This window comes from Eulemur rufifrons, chromosome 8 (assembly GCF_041146395.1).
Source record: "Eulemur rufifrons isolate Redbay chromosome 8, OSU_ERuf_1, whole genome shotgun sequence".
Classification (NCBI taxonomy): Eukaryota; Metazoa; Chordata; class Mammalia; order Primates; family Lemuridae; genus Eulemur; species Eulemur rufifrons.
Genome location: NC_090990.1, coordinates 85,780,127 through 85,803,131, shown reverse-complemented (window position 1 = coordinate 85,803,131; position 23,005 = coordinate 85,780,127). Strand labels below are relative to the sequence as shown.

General features: G+C 33.6%; 2 protein-coding genes across 2 annotated transcripts in view; both read right to left on the bottom strand.

Moving 5' to 3' along the window:
* RABGAP1L (RAB GTPase activating protein 1 like) overlaps window positions 1–23,005 on the bottom strand; it is a 654,847-nt gene that overhangs the window by 391,596 nt on the left and 240,246 nt on the right. The window lies entirely within an intron of this gene.
* On the bottom strand, window positions 1,807–2,892 carry GPR52 (G protein-coupled receptor 52). Its single transcript, XM_069478375.1, has one exon. It carries the CDS (start codon window positions 2,890–2,892, stop codon window positions 1,807–1,809), a length of 1,086 nt encoding a protein of 361 aa, XP_069334476.1.

The window sequence follows — 23,005 nt, the reverse complement described above, 5'->3', positions numbered from 1 at the left end:
TATACAGGGGTTCAGAACAACCTCAATAAAATGACAGTATTTCTACTAAAGGACTTCTGAAGTCAAACCACCAGTGTGCTAACATGGTTGGCTGGCTTCTAATTGAAGAGTCATAGGCACATTTCATTAAATGCATTTCATAAAACAAAGAAATCAAAAATGCTGAGAAGAAAAATACTCAGTAGTGTGATATAAATTTTAAAATATCTTTCAGGCAAGAAACTTATGATAAAAAAGTAAGATTTAGCTGCTTTACTGCTCATACCTGTTTCACTACTAATTCCCCAAATGCCACTTTACTATATCTAAACCCCTGACAATTTATTACACAATCTCATTTAGCACACTAAAAAATAAGTTAATCTCTGCATCTGAAAACAGATCATTTACAAAATAAAATACTGACAGCTCTTACCTGTATTTGATAAAGTATATCATATTCTCAGCAGCACTAAAAATGCAGCTTCGTCTAGTATAAATATCTAAATAACAACTACACAAAAGTATTTTTCTCTTAAAATAAGTTTTTGTATATACTTTTTCCAATGTTGACAACTTAAACAACATTGATCTATATATTGTGCTAAGAAAACATTAGGCACAGATCACATAATATAATTTACATTTTCTTTGCTGTAATAAATATCATATGTGCAAACGCATATCACACAAATGATTAGTGGACACAGCAGTAAGCTATTGTAGACCTAACACAGAAAGATTAATGTTTTACTGTTTGTTTTTTTTTAAACAGGACATTCCAAGTAGCATTAAGATTGATACCTCACTGCTGGGTGAGTGAGTACTCTGCATCTGCATTAAAATTACTCGTGGGTTTTCTTAAAGAAAAACAAAGCTTTACTATAGCAAAAAAACAAAACAAAACAAAACAAAACCAACACTTTTAGGCACATGAACTAATTTAAAAGGAACCAGATAAAAATGTTTCCAAAAACCATTAAAGATATTTAACGGACTACCAGATTGCTTTGTTGAAAAGAATAAATTATTTAACATTATGCTTGCTTTATACAGTAGATTCTTCCATTAGCTAAGATACTTCTGAAGGTACCAAAGGATGCAGATTGAGAAAAAGAAAGATAGAAGAAGAAAAAAAAAAAAAAAGAATAGCAGGCTGTTTGGGAAAGGGGAAAAAGCAAATGTCATTTTACCCAAAGAAACAAAAATATTGTTTCTATTTGTTCATAGCAGATAATTTGTGCTACAGAGAAGATTATAAAAACATAAGCAAAGGGGTTGTGTGGCAAGTTATAAAATACCATGCTTACTGCACATCCTCCATGAAGAGATTACTAATGGATGGCAGATTAGTGTGTTTAAAAGTACACTTTGATGCAAAAGATTATTCTTTAACACATATATAATATGTAGCATTTTTCTATAAAGGGCAATTTATATAAGTAATAACTTCCAAAAACACAAAGAGTGAGCAAAACAGAGAGACAAAACGAGAGACAAAGAGGCAGAGAGTAAGACAGATGCCGAGGCGCTTGCTCATGTCCTACAAAAGATTTGAGATACTTTTTTATCCTCATTGCTTAATTTTTCCTATTACTGCACAATTATACTCACACACTATAATTATCTCATGAAATAACCCTCTATACGTCCTTTCCTTCAGTTTCTTCCATGAAAAAGGAAAAAGAAAAGAAACCCTTAGTCTCATTTTTCACTTCATAGTCAACTATTCAAGTAAATATTTCTATGGTGGCAAATTTCCAGATGAATCAAGACTATGATCCAAAACCACTGTCAGATTTTATTTGATTTACTATGTAGTCATCCTCAAATGGAGCAGGAATTAGCCCGTTTCCTTGGTTTGGGGTCTCGTGCTTCCTGATCCTTCACACACATACAAGATGTGCACATTGTCTCGGACAGTCTTCGGAGGCCTAGCCGGAACACGCTGTTGGAGAGGCTGTATATTACACAGTTACAAAAACTATTACTTATAGCAAGCCAGGTTGTTAGGAAGGACAGTGCCGGATTGTCTAAGACACGGGAGCTTTCTAGAAGAAAGTAAATGATATAAGGAAGCCACAGCATGTAAAATACACTGGTTATCCTAAACAAAACCATGGCGTAGCGACGGTCAGGGCTGTGTCCAGTCTCTCTAGAAGCATCTACCTCATGGCTGGGGAATCGAGCCCTTCGGTCATTTATCTCTTTGGTGTGCTGCCGGCAAATTTTGAAAATGTGGAAATAAGTGAAACAGACAACAAAGGCAGCAGGAGCATAAAGTAAACAAACAATAAAGCCAGTAAAATAGGCACTGGTGAGCCAAGAGGTGGCACACCATTCAAAAATGTCACCATGGTAACCAGGTTTCCCCCAGCCAAAAAAGGAAGGCAAGAAAATTAGGCAGGAGTAGATCCAGATCAAAATAATGCAAATTCTCAGGCGACAAGGGGTGACCAGTTGATTGTAGGAAAGAGGCTTGGTTATAGCAAGATAGCGATCCACACTGATGCAAGCAAGACATGCCATGGAAACACTTTTTAGAACTGAGATGATATATCCAAAAACCTGGCAAGTCAATGACTCGTGGACACCTGTGGAGTAGTGGAGAAGTGAGAGAGTAGGAACCAAGCAGCTAACTCCAACGAAAAGGTCAGCATATGCCATCGTCTGAATAAAATAGCTGGTAGTATAATGATGTAAGAGTGGAGCACAATGAAAGACAAAGATAACTGTTAAATTCCCAGCAATGATTAGAAATGTCAGCAAGACAATAACAACTGTCTCGAAGACGCAGACATCCACTGCACTGTAGTAGCCAAATCCAAGTGGGCAGGAGTGACGCTCGGACACATTCAAAATGCCACTGCTCATGTTCAGGATCCTCCATTCAGTCCACCTGGATTCATTCATGGCTTGGAATTAAAGAAACCTGCAGTCTTGGCTACAGCAAGCAGGTGCCCTGCCCAGCATCTGTTAAACGCTGCACATGAGTGCTTCAGAACCTGCTTCGGTAGACAGTGTTAGTGCTTCTGTCACAGCTGAGAGTCCCAGAGAGTGCTCAAGTCTCTTCATCAACCTCAGTGCAGCAGTGACACACCTCAGCTTTGAGGGGGAAGGGAGAGAGGTAAGCTAGAAAGGAGGTGAAAAGAGGTCACTGATTAGCTTCCTTTGGTCCTCTCAACGAAGTTTTTGCAGACACAAGGCACTTCTAGAAAAAATGGATTTATTATCTTGCACTAAGAAAAATTAAATCTGTAAAAAGAAAAAACTCAATTGCCTAGGGAAGAAAAGCTTCTGTGGGTCATTTGTTCTCCTGAGAGAGGTAGTTTCTTAGGGATCAACTAGAAAGAATGAGAAAAGGAAAAGTCTTAAATTGTCTCAGGCTTTCTGTTTCATCTATGATGAAAAAAGCATTCATATTTTAGAATTTAGGTAAGATCTCAGATTTGCTTGAAAAGCTAAGAAAAAGTTCACTGTGGCAAAGACTGTCTTTGGGCTCAGTTCAGGGTTTGATGCTAGTAGGTCAACTTTATGATCTATTTCTCTCTTTTTTTTAAATCTAAGAAAAACAACTCTATCAAGGTTAATTTGAAAAGACTCATCTCTTTATGGGCACAAAGGAGCAGAATAGGGGTAACAAACAGACTCCAGATTGCCCTATAACTCTCATGAGAAAAAAGTATTTTTCCAATAGGGAAGATAATATACAATGAATTAATGGATTGAAACCTGACAAAATATGATAAAAGTCTGCAGTTTTAATTCTGCATGCATTTTTAAGCATTTAGAAAAAAACAGTTTTAGTCCACTACAGTTACTGGTGCTACTAACAGCAATGTAAATTATACTTCTTCCTTTTTAAAATGAAAAGAAATATTTTTATTGGCATCCATAACTGAAAATAACTTTCATTATTTGATATGCCATCTTCCTTACAATGGAGCATAATAAAATATATAGCTCAAAGTTATTTTTCATATTTGCAACCATACTCATATCTCACAAATATACATAAATATATATGAAATTTAGAAAATAATAAAAACTTTACACTCTGAGTTTGACTAGAAATGCTGCCATTATTTATTACTTTGGTATTTATAGTAGGCTTCATATTCTATTTGTTATACCTTTTCTATTTTCAGTAGATGATTAACACATTAAATCATTACTTCAACCAAATTTTCTGAAAATGGAAATTTACCTTATTTATTATATTTGCAGTTATGTAGCAGCCATATGTTAAGAAAATGCCTCTTCTATTTCTGTATTCTATTTTGAGAAGGTCCTCAATTAATACAGGGGGCATTAGATAGGTTGCAAGATAGGCTTGTTTTAAAATACCTCTAAAGCATCAAGATGAGTTCAAACCTAGAGTTTGAAATACCGAAAGGCTGGCAGGACAGAATCCATCCAAAAGGCTTCCAAGGTCATTCTGATATCAGCTTAACATTTGCCAAAGTCTTTTTTTAAAGCAAAGGCATTTCAGAGAGTCTCTTGTGAGTCTTTATTGTAATACCTTTTGAAGAAATAACATTCACTAGTAATAAAAACATTTCCTCCAGGAACAATGCAGCAGCTTAGTAGAAAGCATTCTTCTGAAAGTTATTTTCTCCTGCACCACAAAGTCAGGCAAGTCCTTCTTCTTTTATAATAGCCACAGGATACTTCTCCTTGTACATTCCTACTTTCACTTATCACAAAATAGTTCTCTTGTAACAGGAAAAAGGTAATGCTTCTCACCTACATTCACTCTTATCAGCTGCTAGGCTGGGCTGCTTGATTCAGAAGTCCGATTTACTGTGTGATGCAGTTACAAGGATGCTGTCAGTATATTCTTCACAATCTCTCAGCATCAATGCTTCCACCTGAGCCCATGCCCTGCTCCTCCTCCTCATCCTGGGCTGATGCAGAAGAACTCACCATCAGAAAGGTGACTCGGTCCTCCTGCCCCAATCAACAGCACAGCCAATGGCTACTGCAGCTGAAACTGTCACTAGGTAACAGTTGCCAGGCACATGCAGGCTTATAAGACTTACTCGGCAAGCTCCGATCAAAATTGACAAAAGAAGACAATGGAACTGACCAATCCCTATAATATATTAATGGCATTTATGAACTTCTAGAGGTAATCTCCTTATAGCATTTGTAAGGATGATTTCCTAGGGACAGGACAGGAAAAAAAAACAAAACAAAACTGGCATACACCTTTAAACCCTGTAGAGAAACTACCACAAGGTACTATGACTCTAAAAAGTCAGCAGTAATCTAATGCTCACTGGCAGAAAAAAACTTATTAATTATTAAAAATCAGCCAAGTTTTCATGAACTCAAGAGATGACTACTATTTTTTCTCTCTAAAATATATAGTTATATTTTGATGACTACAAGTTAAAAGTCATTTACTAATCTCTCCAATCCCTGCCACACCCACACAAAATTGCTGAGTTTGATATATTTAACTGTACAAGCAAAGCACAGGAACTAATACCACTATACTAAAATCTATTCAGAGAAATATTTAAGGTCAAATATGATCTTAGAAAAGTATAGGCATCAAAATAAATAGAAAGATTGCTTAGTACACTTTTTATCCTAATATTAAAAAAGGGTCAAAGGGGGAAGGAAATTTGGCATAAGTGCTTGAGCTACACATACCCAAGTTAGAAGAAAGCAAATTAAATTCAAATATATTATGGACATTAACAATATTTGTTTATTTTGACTTACTACACATAAACTTTCACTATTTTAAGCATATTTTTAATGGGGTCAGCACTTTAATGTGACATTACTAATTTATAAATTATTGCAGAATTAAAATAAATCAGGAAAATTAAGATAAAAATGAAAGATAACTAACATTTGTTGAGCATGTTCTATGTGCCAAACATTGTGCTATCAGCTTCATATATTTTTTTCTCTACAAAATCCTTAAAACTCTACGAAGTAGGTATCATCATTATCACTTTACAAATGAATTAAGTGGATACCAGAAAAGGTAAGTATAACTTGCATACAATTACAAAACTACAAACTGGGATTGAAACACGTCAAAATTATCAGTCTTAACTCCGTATTAATAAACTCCACCCTCTCTTTTCTACTTATGGCTGCCAGTAAGAAAATTTCTTAGAAGAATTACCTCAGATTTCATAAAAATTATTTCTATTGTAACAAGTATCCTTCCTGATCACAATGGAATAAAACTAAAATTCAGTAACAAGAGGAACTTTGGAAACTGTACAAATACATGGAAATTAAGCAACATGCTCCTGAATGACCAGTGGGTCAATGAAAAAATTAAGAAGGAAATTTAAAAAATTCTTGAAACAAATGAAAATGGAAACACAACATACCAAAACCTATGAGTTATAGCAAAAGCAATACTAACAGGAAAGTTTATAGCAATAAATGCTTAAAAAAAAAGTAGAAAAACTTCAAATAAACAACCTAATGATGTACTTCAAAGAATTAGAAAATAACACACCAAACCCAAAGTTAGTAGAAGGAAAGAAGTAATGAAGTGCAGAAATAAATAAAATTAAGATTAAATAAATACAAAAGATCAACAAAACAGTTGCTGTTTTGAAAAGATAAACAAAAGTGACAAGCCTTTAGCTAGACCAAAAAAAGGAGAGAGAAGACCCAAATAAAGTCAGAGAGGAAAAAGGAGACATTAAAACTAAGACCATAGAAATACAAGGGATTATTAGAGACAATTATGAATAACTATATACCAACAAATTGGAAAACCTAAAAGAAATGAATAAATTTCTGGATATATATCACCTACCAAGACTCAACCATGAGGAAACAGACAACCTGAACAGATCAATAACAAGAGATTGAAACAGTAACAAAAAGTCTCCCATCAAAGAAAAGCCCAGAACCTGAAAGCTTCACCCCTAAATTCTACCAAACATTTAAAAAAACTAATGCCAATTCTACTCAAACTATTCCAAAAAATTGAAGAGGATGGAATATTTCCAAACTCATTCTAAGAGGCCAGCACTACCCTGATACCAAAACCAGACTTGGAAACAATAAAAAAAGAAACCTACAAGCCAATATCCTTGAAGAGCACAAACACAAAAATCCTTAATCAAGCATGAGCAAACCAAATTCAACAACACATTAAAAAGATCATTCACCATGGTCAAGTGAAATTAATCCTAGAGATGTAAGAATGGGTCACCATATGCAAATCAATAAATGTAATACATTACATTAACAGAATGGACAAAACCCAAATGATCTTCTCAATATATAATGAAAAAGCATTCAACAAAATTCAACATCCCTCATGACAAAAACTCTCAAAACTGTTACTCAACATAGTACTGGAAGTCTTGGCCAGAGCAATTAGACAAGAGAAAGAAATCATCCTTGTTTGCAGACGACATGATCTTATATTTAGAAAAACATAAAGACTCCACCAAAAAATCTTTAGAACAGATAAATTCAGTAAAGTTGCAGGATACAAAATTAACATACAATAATCAGTAGCATTTCTATACATCAACAGCAAACAATTTAAAAGAAATCAAGAAAGCAATCCCATTTATAATAGCTATAAAGAATATAAAATACCTAGGAATAAATATAACCAAAGAAGTGAAAAATCTATATAAGGAAAACTATAAAACACTGATGAAAAATTGAAGATGACACACACAAAAAATAATGGGAAGATATGTCATGTTCATGGATTGGAAGAATATTGTTAAAGTGATAATACTACCCAAAGTGATCGAATACAATCCCTATCAAAATACCAAAGACATTCTTCACAGACATAGAAAAAATAATCCTAAAATTTGTATGGAACCACAAAAGACCCTGAAAAGCCAAAACAATCTTAAGTAAAAAGAACAAAGCTAAAGGCAACACACTACCTGACTCAAAATATATTACAAAGCTACAGTAACTAAAACAGCATGGTACTGGCATAAAAACACACATATAGACTGAATCGAACATAACAGAGAAGCCAGAAATAAATCTATGCATTTACAGCCAACTCATTTTCAACTGAGGTGCCAAGAACATACATTGAGGAAAAGACAAGGATGCAGGGAAAAGTGGATATCCATACGCAGAAGAATGAAAGTAGACTTCTCTCACCATATACAAAAATCAAATCAAAATGGATTAAAGATTTAAATGTAAGACCTGAAACTATAAAACTACTAAAAGAAAAACGAAGGAAATACTTCAGGACATTGGTCTGGGCAAGGATTTTTTTAGTAAGACCTCAAAATCACAGGCTACGAAAGCAAAAACAGACAAATGGGATTATATCAAAGTAATCAAACTAAGAAACTTCTGCACAGCAAAGAAAACAATCAACAGAATGAAGATACAACCTAGAGAATGGGAGAAAATATTTGCAAACTATCCATCCAACAAGGGATTAATAACCAGAATATATAAGTAACTCTAACAACTCAATAGCAAAAAAACCCTATACAATCCAATTAAAAAGTGGGGAAATAAATATCTGCATAGACATTTCTCAAAAGACAACATACAAATTGCCAACATGTGTATGAAAAAAATGCTCAACATCACTAATCATCAGGGAAATGCAAATTTAAAAACACAATGAGATATCATTTCACCCCAGTTAAAATGCCTGTTGTCAAAAAGAAAATAACAGATGCCGGCAAGGATGTAAGGAAAAGGGAACTCTTACACAATTTTAGTGGGAATGTAAATTAGTACAGCAACTATGGAAAACAGTATGGAGGTTCCTCAAAAAACTAAAATTAGAACTACCATATGATCCACCAATTTCACTGCTGGATATATATCCAAAAGAGAGGAAATCAGTGTATCAAAGAGATATTGCATTCTCATGTTTACTGCAGTACTATTCACAACAGCCAAGATACACACACACACACACACACACACACACACACAGTGGAATATTATTCAGCCATAAAAAAGAATAAAATCCTGTCATTTACAACAACATGGATAGAACTGGAGGACATTATGTTTTTTTTTGTTTTTTTTTTTGTTTTTTGAGACAGAGTCTCACTCTGTTGCCCAGGCTAGAGTGCGTGCCGTGGCGTCAGCCTAGCTCACAGCAACCTCAAACTCCTGAGCTCAGGCGATCCTCCTGTCTCAGCCTCCCGAGTAGCTGGGACTACAGGCATGCACCACCATGCCCGGCTAATTTTTTGTATATATATTTTTAGCTGTCCATATAATTTCTTTCTATTTTTAGTAGAGATGGGGTCTCGCTCTTGCTCAGGCTGGTCTCGAACTCCTGAGCTCAAACGATCCGCCCACCTCGACCTCCCAGAATGCTAGGATTACAGGCGTGAGCCACCGCGCCCGGCCGACATTATGTAAAGAGACATAAGGCAGGCACAGAAATAGAAATATTGTATGTTGTCACTCATATGTAGGAACTAAAAAGATTAATTTCCTTGAGGTAGTGAGTAAAATGGTGGTTACTAGAGGCTTAGAAGGATAGGGGGAGAAGGAAATGAAGAGAGGTTGGTTAATGTGTACAAAAATATAGTTAGATAGATGAAATAAGTCCTTATGTTTGATAGCACAGTAGGCAACTGTAGTTAACAAGAACTTACTGTAGTTTTCAAAATAGCTAGAAGAGAAGATTTAGAATGTTCCCAACACAAGAAATGATAAATGTTTGAGGTGATGGATATCCCAATTTCCCTGATTTGATTATTATAAATTGTATGCATGTATCAAAGTATCACATGTACCCCATAAATATATACAATTATATATCAATTAAAAATTATTTCTATCAAAAAGTCCCAAAACAATACATGTTGGCGTGGATGCGGAGAGACAGCAACACTCATACACTGCTGGTGGGACTGTAAACTAGTGCAACCCCTGTGGAAAGCAATGTGGAGATACCTCAAACAGATTCAAGTAGACCTACCATTCGATCCAGCAATCCCATTATTGGGCATCTACCCAGAAGAACAAAAGTCATTCTATAAAAAAGACACCTGCACCCGAATGTTTATAGCAGCACAATTCACAATTGCAAAGATGTGGAAACAACCCAAATGCCCATCAATTCATGAATGGATTAGCAAAATGTGGTATATGTATACCATGGAATATTACTCAGCTATTAGAAATAATGGCGATATGGCATCTCTTTGGTTCTCCTGGAGAGAGTTGGAACCCATTCTATTAAGTGAAGTGTCCCAAGAATGGAAAAATAAGCACCACAAGTACTCACCAGCAAACTGGTTTCCCTGAGTGCACGTTTGGGAATAACACCAATTGGGTATCGGACAGAGGTGGGGGCTGGGGGGAAGGGATGGGTGTATACCTACTTGATGAGTGCGATGCGCACTGCCTGGGGAATGGACGGACACGCTTCAAGTTCTGACTGGGGGGGATGGGGGTGGGGGAGGGGATGGGTGCCTACCTACATGATGAGTGCGCTGTGCACTGTCTAGGGAATGGACATGCTTGAAGCTCAGACTCAGGAGGATGGGGGGGCATGGGCAATATATATAACCTGAACTTTTGTACCCCCATAATGAGCTGAAATTAAAAATAAATAAATAAATAGTTTCTGATATTCAAAAAAAAATTATTTCTAAAGAATAGAAAGCCTTATTTTTTCCTCCCTGTTGAACTGCCTTTTAGGAAGACAATGTTATCATCAAAGTCTTTGGGGATTTAGGTGAAATATAGAATGGTAAGTGTATTTCTCATTATCAGAAATATTTATAAGACATGTTAGAATAATCTTAGAATGAATACCATGTTTAGGTTTGAAAAGTCAATAATGCAAAAAGGCAAGAAAGTCCTGTTTTCGAGGGAGAATTTTGACTTCTAAAGATAACTAAAACCATTAAAATCAAACAAGATCAGATCTAACATTTTATAATACAATAACAATAAATATTCAAAATAAAATTATAGTTCTTAAATATTCATGAACATAGACAAATCCCACATTCCATATAAAGAAAAGTTAAAGAGTAAGCCTTACTACAAAATCATTGAAAAAGTACAGCCTTTGCACATTTCAAAACAGTTTGAATCATAATATTTCTAAAATTAGAGAAATTGCAAAAAATCTCATTTAGAGAAATTCAAATACTAGATCGCTTTAGTTTGACATATTTATTTCTAAAAAATAATCACCAGCATGGACTTGAATCTAGAAATACTGTAAATAGTCCATAATTGCATATGTTTCCAAAAGTATATGATAATATGACATGGAGAGTTTAAGAAGCAGTGTCTTTGACCCAGTAAGCCGCCTTCTTTCCTTCTACCAACTTCAAAAAAAAAAAGCTTTAGTAGCTTTAATAGGTAATTTTTTTTCTTTTTAGCAACTGACTCTACCGGCCTCCAACTTTTCTTCTTTTCTGTCTTTTTTCCAGATCTGATTATAATAGGAACCAATTTATAATGTGACGCTCTAATGACAAATGAGTACTAATATATTTACATAGTTCATTACATAAAGCATGCTATTATGTTTTTATATTAGGCATAATTCTCTTCATTTTAGGGGTCATTAGATGTTTTATTATTGCCATTTTTTTTACAATCATTATCAACCACCTCCTTCTCCTTTCAACTGATGAATGATAATCAGAAAATATCTAAGAGAAATCATTATTTGAGATTACTTCACAATTACTTCTAACAGCCCAAACTGTATAACTTTATTAGATGATACATCACAGGCATTTTATTTTTTATTTATACATTAGATATATTTTACATGTTCTTTTGTATTTATCAATATTTCATTATTAAATGGCCAGTCAATGCAAACAACTACTCAATAGGACCCAAATAGCAAAGCAAAAGAGAGTCATTAGCTATCAATGGCAAATAGGATAAATAGTAGGCAATGATCATCAAAGAGAACTGCAAACACAATGTAGTGTCATAAAAGTAAACAAATAGAAGTTAAAGTTGTTGTCTTTTAATGTATTTTAAAAGGTACCAAAAGGTGCATGCATGCAGAATTTATCTATTTCCTCAACTATTCCTCTAATCTGTTAACTTTTCTTCATCTCGACTGTCATTATCCTAGGCAAGCTAGCATCATCTTGTGCTTGGACTACTTCAGTGGATTCCACTCTGGTCTTCCTGAAGTATTTGTAGCCTCTCATCAATCCATTATCCACAAAACAGAATATTATTTCTGAAATGCAAACCAGATCATGTCACTCCCCTGTTTAGAATACTTCAGTGGTTTTACACTGCCCTTAGGATAAGGTCCTAATAGATCTATAAAATCTGGTCTCCATATATTTATCCAGTGAAAGATTAAATGCTTTCTCTCTAAGATTGAGAACAAGGCAAGGCTGTCTGCTCTCACCACTTCTTTGCGCATTGTACTAGAGGTCCTAGACAGTACAATAGGCAAGAAAAAGAAATAAAGGCCATATAAGAAAAGGAAGACATAATTATATACATAAGAAATACCAAAAAATCTTTCCAAGGGCCCATTATAACTGAGTACATTTTTTCAGAATACATGCTCAATATATAGAAATCAGTATGTTTTATATACTGACAACAAATGATAGGAAACAAAATATTAAAACAATAAAACATTTACAATAGCCTCAAAAAAAAAAAAAAGAAAATAGGGATAAACTACCCTGAAAACTTATAAAATGTCATTGAGAAAAATTAAAAGGTCCTAAATAAATGGAGAGAAATATAATCTTTATGGTACGATATACTATAGAACAGAAGATTCCATATTAAAAATGTCAGTTTCCCCAAATTGACCTATATATTGATTGTTAAACAAATTAAAACTGAAGCAGGTATTTTTGTAGAATCCACAGGTTGCTGATTCTAAAATATATATGTAAACACAAAGGATCCAGAATAGCTAAAACAATCTTGGGAAAGAAAACAAAAAATAAAGTTATAAGACTGGCACAACCTGATTTCATGACTTACTATAAAGCCACAGTAGTCAAGACTGGCATAAGGATAAACGAAAAGATCAGTGAAAACAATAGAGTACAAAAATAAACCCATATCTATATGGTCAACTGAATTTCAATGAAAAACTCTGAAACAAGTCAGACGAAAGGAAAATCTTTTCAGTAAATGGTACTAGAAAAATTTTAATGTCCATCTGGGAAAAAAAATTAATTTAGACCACCATTTCTTCATACCATACATAAAAATTTAGTTGAGATGGATCATAGATCTAAACAAAACAAAAAAAAACCTGAAACCACAAATATATAGCTTCTAAAAGAAAAACATTCTAGAAGAAGAAAGAAGATCTTCATGATATAAGAATAGATGAAGATTTCTTAGAATACTAGAAGCAATAACCATAAAAGAAAAATTTAATAAATTATACTTAAAATTAAAATTCTGCTTATCAAGAGACATCATTAAGAAAATCAGTTAGTAAACCAAAAGACAGGAAGAAAACATTAGCAAAACATGTATCTAACAAAGGACTTGTATCCAAAATATATAACTGACTCCACAATTTGTTAATAAAAATAAAAACAACCCAATTAAACGTGAGGAAAAAACTAAAATGACACTTCACAAAGGAATATATACAAATTCCCATTAAGAAAATGAAAAAGTGCTCAGCATTAATAGTCATCAGGAAAAGACAAAGTAAATTCACAATGAGATATCATTATATACCCATTAGAATGAGTACAGCTAAAAAGACTGACAATACAAGTGTTGGTAAGGACATAGAACAATTGAAACCTTCATATGGTGGTAGTGTAAAATAGCTCAACTTTGAAAACTGTGACAATTTGGGAGTTTCTTACAACATCAAACAAATTTACCCTATCTCCCATTCAATTCCATCCAATAGAAAGGAAAACATACAGCCATAAAAGTCTTGCACAAAAATGTTTATAACAGTATGTATAAAAATTAAATAGCTAAAAACTGTAAACAACCCATATGTCCGTCAACAGGGGAATGAATAAACAGATTGTGATATCCATACAATGGAATACAGCAATAAAGGGAACAAAAGTAATGATACATGCAATATGGATGAATCCTAAAATTAAAGAAGCTATATATTAAAGAGTACACATTGTTTCCTTTTATGTGAAGTTCTGAAACAAGAACAACTAATTTTTGCTAAAAGAAACCAAAACAGTAGTTGCCTCAGGTGCTGTGGGTGCATGCATGTGTAAGTATGTGCACATACCAGTCAAGAATTGACTGAGAATAGGTATAAGGGAACTTTCAAGGGTAAGGGAAACATTCTGTATCTTGATAGGTATAGGTTACACACATGCATACATGTCAAAACTCACCAAAAGGTAACATTTAAGACCTATGTAAGTTAAAACTAAGAGAATGATAAAGCTATGATTGCATTTGCATATATCAAATGTTTTTTTTTTATTTCAGCATATTATGGGGGTACAAATGTTTAGGTTATGTATATTGCCCTTGCCTACCCCACCCCAAGTCAGAGCTTCAAGTGTGTCTATCCCCCACACGGTACGCATCGCACTCATTATGTGTGTATGTACCCATCCCTTCCTCCCCTCTTCCATGTGCCCAACGCCTGATGAATGTGGTTCCTATATGTGCTCTTAGGTGTTGATCAGTTAAAACCAATTTGATGGTGAGTACATGTGGTGTTTATTTTTCCATTCTTGGGATACTTCACTTAGTAGAATGGGTTCCAGCTCTATCCAGGATAATACAAGAAGTGCTATATCACCATTGTTTCTTGTAGCTAAGTGGAACTCCATGGCATACATATACCACATTTTATTAATCCACTCATGTATTGATGGGCACTTGGGTTGTTTCCACGTCTTTGCAATTGTGAATTGTGCTGCTATAAACATTCGAATGCAGATGTCTTTTTTATAGAATGACTTTTGTTCTTTTGGGTAGATGCCCAGTAATGGGATTGCTAGATCAAATGTGGAAAACCACCAAATGAAAGCCCTAAAATGCTTGAGTGAATTTTAAGACATTGATAGGAAATTATATATTAATAGTATATTGATATTTAAAAGGAAAATACCAGAACCCTGTAAAGCAATGTGCTATCAAGAATGAGGGTTACTGAAATGTCTAAAAGAACACTAGTAGACAGAATAAGTACATCTAGCCTGTGCTTACTTTCACACTCAATCAGTATATCTGACTCATGGCTCAGTGTTTGTACTCACAGACACAACAGCCCAGATGCAAATGAGACACTAAGTGAGAAAAGACTTATTAAATGTCAGTTATACAACAATGAGACTGCCCTAGCTAGCTGGGATCTAAAACAATTGGCCAAGTAAGCAAAACTTTTGAGAGATTCCATTATATTTGGTCAATCACAAAAGAAAATGGAGAAAGAAAATATCAATTTACACTTTTAACTCATTTTTAGTGGGGGAAACTCTCAAACATAAAATATGTGTTTAAACTAAATTAATTGGTCAAAATAGTATATAGTGCAATAAAATAAAATCATGCATAGTCTGATCTTTCTTTCCATAATTTCCCCTAGGCAGGCTGTTAACTTTAATAAAAATTTATTAAGTTTGAAGACTAGGGGAGACTATGACTTAGAAGAAAGAGCAAAGACTTAGAATCAGACAGATCTGGGTTGGCACAATGGCTACACCACTCATTAACTATGAGACCATGGGTACGTCATTCTCTCCATGTGTCTCAGCTTCCATCCGTAAAATGGAGATAATAATACCTACCTTTGAAAGTTAGTTATGAAAATTAGAAATTAAAAATAAAGCACGTAAGGCACATAGTAGTCACTCATTCAAAGCTTACCAAGAGTAAGATAAGCATATTATTCTATTATCAGTAAGGTTTTTGTTTAATCATTTTTCATCAAGAAACTAAAACTACAGGTAACCTGCTAAGATTAGGAAATTAATAACAATATTTTCTCTTTTCTATTGAATTGCCACCTCCCTCAACATTTCTTTTTTAAAAAGGATATTCTTAAAAGACAATTGTCTGAACCTGATCATGCATTTTAGGAAAATCCTGTGATTAGCAACAAAGTAACATAAAAATTACGAAGCCTTAGTACATAAAAACCTTAGTTACATGGATCCTACATTTCCCAGATAACTGAGGGGCTTTGCTTTTTAATGTAATTTTTAAAATTTTATTTTAGTCTATCAAATTTAATACTTAAATTGCTCTCAGATGTATTCTTTACTCCTCTGCCTTCTTAAATCAAGTATTCTGAAAATAATTTAATATTTGCCTGGTAGGGTAGAATCATCACTGTTAATATCAATTAGAACATTGTCTTCTAATACAATCATAACTTTATAGCTACTGGGTTCAATATACATGTATATACATATAGAGAGAGAGACAGAGATGAGAGAGAGATATTTGTTTAATTTCTACAAGTAACCAGGCACCTAAAAAATAATATGCAGATCCCTATTATTTTATGACTATTTCCACAGCAAACACAGCAGTATCCCCTCCTTCCCCTCCTAATTTTCTATGTTTAATTTTCTGGAGGCTTAAATATCAGAAGCTAAGCTTATAAGAATTTTTTTTCTCAAAGAATAAATAAAGGTATTGCTCTATGGATAAAGTTCCATAGCTCAGGCCTAAGCTGTCAATTATTTCTAGATAAGTGAGGTGGTAACTTTTAGTATGGCAAGAGATGTGATAATGCACTTAAAAATAACACAGGAAAAAAGGAAATTCCAAGATTTCTTACATCTCCCACAGCTAAGAACTATCCATCAATCATGATCCTTTCCTACTTTATGGAATAACAAATCTGGAAATTAAATTGCTTAATAAGACTTTTATATCAATAAAATCCCATCAAAAATTAGTATTAACTCACGGAAAGGGTACAAAACAGCTATTTCCCTCCAAGTTTTTGTACAGTAAAAACAGAGAGAGAAAAGTTGAATCTTAAAACATTCCCTGCAAAAGTCTATTAAAATTGTATGAAAACGGAAGAGCACAATCCCATTTTAAATAAAAGGTTCACATTATAGGAAAGAAATGTTGATTCAAATTCATTTTTAATTGAAAGAAATTTTTCCCTTATAAAAGAAAATTGCTATTTTTTAAGATATCTTATTGTTATGGCAACTGAAGTACTAAAAATAATAAAGAAATATCAAAGTTGTTATAGCAACTAGAATTTTAAAAAGCCATGAAGTGTAGAATGATCAAACCTTTACTTGGCTTGAAATGCAACATCTATGACTCAGTTTTCAAAAGAAAACTTGAAATACTCATGCTGTTGTCTTTGAGTTATCTCTGTAGCCCAAGTTAAAAAACAAAAAACAAAAACTTCAGCATAAGTGTTGAAGTATTTTTTATATCACTTATATCCTTCAACATTCTATACATATTCAACAATGTGGCTCTGACAACCCTCCTGTTACTGACCTCTATGAGGAAATGTTGATCACTTAATAAATGTCTGTTGAATTGAACTCAACTATTCACTTTGTGTAAAATTTAGATTTTCTGCTCTTCTAACTTGTTTCTTACCTCCAGTCTTCACTGCTCTGCCCTAGAATACACTAAAAATAGAAAAGATCTACTTACTGCCGAAGTGTTGTGCCCAGATTCATCCAGTTAGAGTTCAATTAAATTAAAAATTTACTGAAGGCCTAGTGTATGCCAGGTATTATTTGAGGTTCTGGGACCCTGTTGTCTCAGAGGAAAAAATTCATGAACATTCTATAAGCAGTAGTAAGGCGTTTGAAGAATTTAAACTGAGAAGTAACGTGAATTAATTTTTTTTGCAGAGATGGCCTTATTATTGGGAAATAAAAATTTTAGGTTCACGTGCTTTGTGTTAGAAAATCAAGAAAAGTCCTTAGTTTCATATGTTCCTTGCTAATAATTAATGAGCAAGATTCATTGACAAATGTAGTAGTATTTGTTGCTAACATAGCACATTTCTCCAGCATTCATGGACAAAAGACAATTGGCTGGAAATAAACCTCTATGTATGACTCTCTCCATACCTTCCTGCTTTATTTATACCTTTTATCTCTCTGCTTTTTAGTTTTTTCTTCCCCCTAAAACCATTGGTTTATCCTGCAAGTTAGCAAAGAAGACTTGAGAAGCTCAGATAGATGGCTTGGTGGGAAAGAGTGTCATGATTTTCCATAGACCTAGAAAGAGAGAGTTATAGCACTGACTGGTTAGGTAAAGCCTCCTGTTAATATACACTACAGATTCCAATAACTCTATCGAAAGAGAATGCCTTCAGAAACATAAACTTCCTTTCCTCAACTACCTTACCAGGTAAAGAAGACGCCTAGTGACGAGCATTATTATTTTGGTCCTAGCCTAACATAATTCTATTGCCTTTCACTAAAATAAATAACTGTTAAAGTCCTTTAGATGAATGATTCGCAATACCTTGCTTTATTCTTAATTCATGCTTATTAGCATCATACAACAAAACCTTATTTGTCCTAATTTTTACAAAAAAGAACTACAAGCACTCAACACCAGGAAAAGAACCTAATACAATTCCACATACTTGTAATAAGTGTTTATGTACTTCAAAATAAAAGTGAATTATTCAATAATTAAGTTGATCATTATATTTAACTATTTAGTAATTTATGTCCATGTAGTGCCTGTACAACTAATTTTATAAGTTGTTGGACTTCCACTTTTTTATGCTACATATATACAGTGTCTATGTACCTGTACATAGTATACATTTTATAATATAATGGAGTCCAAGAAATCTTTGAGGGTGTTATCTTTAGTTGTCAAAAAATATTCTTTAATTTTTAAAACTTTTTAACCTTTATTTCCATAACAATCTAAAAAGATTTCCTAGAAGTACATTCTGATAATCTGCCTGTTATCTCATAACAAAGTATTGTTATGTAATATTCGTGCCGATATTTGTTGAAGTATTCACATCATGTTAGAGTTAAGTAGTTCTTAATTTGTTGCAGGCTAAGAAAATAGAACATAAAGAGATTTAATATGTAAATGATGTACCAAGTGAAGATCACATCATTACCACCACACCATGCAAGCCATCTAAAGGCACATGGCCTCACAAGCACGCTAAGTTCAAACAAAGAAAAAGAAATCTATATTGTAGCTATTGGTATCATGGTTACACTGTAGCAGAAATTTAGTTTCTGGAAGACAACCTAATCTATAACCTTAAATTAATATGGTAAATACATATTTTATTGATTTTATAGTTTGCTTCTCTTAGATTTCTTATAGTTATGAGAGCTAAAAATATAGAGAGTTTAATGTCATATCTCTACATATTTAGATAACACTGAAGTAACACATATAATCAACACTGGTAGAAAGAGGATCTCTGAGGACGTTTTTTTCCCCATGAAATGGTTTGGCATATTATTCAAAGTTGAACCTCTGACACATACAATTGATATTCTTAAAATGTCTATTAATAATGATGATTAAGTACTCTGGGCAATACAGGTCAAAGGGAAGGCAAAGCTACAGAACACTATTTAATTAAGTTGATATGAAATTAACTTAATTCTTTAGTTTACAATGCCCATTAAGCTTATGGAAAATATCCAACTACAAATCATTAAGAACAGATACAAAAAGAGCTGTGAGAGAAAGAATATAGTTAATAATCAGAAGATGCTCATTTCAACAAACCTCCTATTATATGAAAACACTAAAGACTGATTGTTACTCCCTCCAGAAACCTCCCCCATACCCTATTTTCACCAATACACTGCACTGTCAGCTCCTAGAGCTAGACAATTGTCTCATTTATCTTTGTATCACTCATGGAGCCTGACACACAGTGCTTCAGTCATAGAGACTCCGTACATGTTTGGTGAAAGGACAATGTTTCTGTTGACTCAGCACTTTCCCTCCAAAGATCTCATATTATTTTATAAACAGACATTACTGACCTTACAAATATGTTGTATGGCTTACTCAAAATTATACTGTATTAAATATATGATGGAAGATGAAATGCCAACAGAAAGGAACAAAATGAAAACCTTCCAACCCTCAGACAAAGGATGCATTAACCAGAATATCAGTAAGAACCTGTTGCAGGGGCCTAAAATAATTTACTAGGCAATTTATTCACCAACCACAAAGGTCTAAATGTGTTTAATCACCTTCTTCACTAAGCTAGGAGCTCCTCTGAGAGTATCTTTCATGACTGTTATCCTAAATGGCAAGCACGGTACCTGGCATGTAGTGGAAGGTAATAATATTTGCTAGATAAACCAGGTTGACAGATTTGTGTTCCTTTCCTGCTGAATATCAATACAAAAGATTATTTTATAAAGCAGGAGCCTAATCTAGAATAAATATCAGGATTCTCTTAAAGTATCAGAAATTGGGGTAGCTTAAACTCACCTAGAATATAAAGCTTGTTAAAAGAAAGCTAAAAATATTATACTTTCTCATTATTCTTGGATCATGTTATGGGAGAAAGAAGAAAATGAGAAATCAAACGAATTGACTTACATCTGTCAGTACACCAGGCAGTTTCAAAGTTAAGTGGCTAAAGTGATTAGGTAGCATAGGCAACAACTCAGAATATTGAACCTTTGACAGAAACCACTTTTAAGAGACAGAAATTGAGAAAGGAAAGAATAAACTTATTATGTTGTTTTCAAGACATCCCTAAAAGAGGAATGAATGTTTCTAAACTGGCAGAAGCCTGGTAAAAAAAAAAAAAAAAAAAAAAAAAAATCTCCATTGAAAAGAATTTGGGATCAAAGAAGAAAATGTAATTAAAACTGAATTGTAAGATTAAAGTAGGGATCAGCAATCATCTTGGGTAATTTTTGAGCCACTAAGCAGCACAATACAATAATGTTTACAAACTCTTGAGTTTGGGGACAAAATTTTAAATAAAATGAATGTTCACACATACATATATATAAACACATATACACATATTCACAGAGGTTAAATGTTCCTGTTAATCTAACACTAACATCCTGCAATGCCAGCTTCAAACCAGCAATGCTCTAGACTTTTTCAGTGACAACCATAACACAAGCTAAAGCCTGATAAGTTTGGCTCTGCAACACGGACTCATTACAAATCATTACAATTGTCTGATCTTTCCATTCAGTTTCTTTTATCTATCTCTACTTTCAGCTGCTGAAATAACCGGTACATAAGCAACATAAAATAGAAAAATGACTTATAGCAATATAGTTATTGAAATATTAAAGCTTTTTTGAATAAACATAACTTGTTCAAAGAAAAATATGCCTTGCATTAAAAGTAGATTTTCATAGCATTTAAATGTCTAATAAGATGTTAGAATTAATTGGGCATTTAAAAATAAGAATATAAAATCAAGTAATTTATAATCAACATTTACACTAGGAAGAAAGTGCTGAGAAAATTTTATTCAATACCTAATATTCAGAAGTTGCTTATAAGATAACAATAAGATAAATCAACTTCTGGTTCTTTTCTTCTTCTATCATATATCAAGTATTTCCAGTGCTGTGCCTTTTGAATAATATCAAGTCCTTGGGGTCTTAACTCTCTGGTATTTCAGCAGTCATCACAGGGCAAAGGCATATATCAAGATGAATTTGTGGCTGGGCACTGTGGTTCATGCCTATAGTCCCAGCTACTCAAGAGGCTGAGGCAGGAGAATTGCTTGTGTCCAGGAGTTCTAGGCTGTAGTGAGGCACTGCACTCCAGAGTGGGCAACAGAGCAAGACCCTGCCTCTAAAAAATAAAAAATAAATAAATAAAAGAGATGTATTTGTGATAGAAAAGTTTTAGAAAATTTTAGGAAACCATTTATCTAATACATATATTATGTTTTTATACTTGCAAATTTGATTGCATTAATTGTTTAAATGTTTACCTGTGCAAATATTATCTGGCTGCCAAAAGATGGCTGCACAAATGTGAGGAATTCTAGTTATAGTAATAGGTTGGAATGACATTTTCCTTAATAACTCCTTTTATAAATGTACCGCCCAAGCTGAATGTCATTATGGGACTATTTATAATTTAAAGCTTTCTGTCAAGATGATTTTATGCCCTGACATGGCACTGAGTAGGCTGGAAACAGCTGTATCCCCTGAAGGAAAATTAAATTATTGGTGTTATTCAAGAGCAAATGTATTAAATAGGCAGTATTTCCTACAGAACTTCATGAGAATGATGATGGCTACTGATCGAGAATCCAAGTTTCTGAAGACTTCTAAATGCATTTGTTACAAATATTCTTCATCTTAGCAAAATACTACTGGAAATGAGAGAAGAAAGTTCTAGTCCACTCATTCAGGAGATGACACGCAGTCTAATCTCAGCTTCTCCCAGTTTTAAGCCTGTCTGTCTCATTTATAAAACGAGATGCTTACCATCTGAAGCATGCAATAACAAGACAAGGGACCTTTCTGAAGGTCTTGGGAGCTCTAACATGTTTACATTCATAAAGGTACCTATGAAGAGGTGTGAATATTATAAATGTGGGCTTGGATACAAAGACTGTAGACATAATGGTTTCAGAAAATGATAACGAATAACATACTACAGTGTCTGTTGGTTATACAGGGCAAATCCCATTTATAGCAAATGCCATAACAAATTCCATCGAAAAAGTCAGCATGACAAAAAGAATTCCAATGCTCAGGCTTATGACCTACATATTACAAATAATATTCACTATATAACAATGTTCCACCTAAAACCAGCAACAAAAAAATGTGTAGAAAATCCTATTATTTGCTCGTTCTGACTTACAAGGATGATTTAATCATTATGTTTTAAACGTTTAGTGATAATCCTATTGTTGGCTTATTTTACTTCCATAAAAACTTGAATTCCAATTGTATATTACAATTTTATATCCATAATAATGCTGAAAAAGTGTTAATCATGAGCACAAATGGAATGTAAGTAAATCTGTGCCATGAATGATGCAATATACAAGTCAATGAAATGTGTTAAAGACTGGAATTTATTCCTGTTTATATTTCATAGTAGCAATAAGACACTTCAGAAACTGTGATTTCAAGGTGATTACCACATTACATGT

What these genes read in the sequence shown, in the direction of transcription:
- GPR52 (XM_069478375.1), bottom strand. Translation starts at nt 2,892, where the DNA reads ATGAATGAATCCAGGTGGACTGAATGGAGGATCCTGAACATGAGCAGT.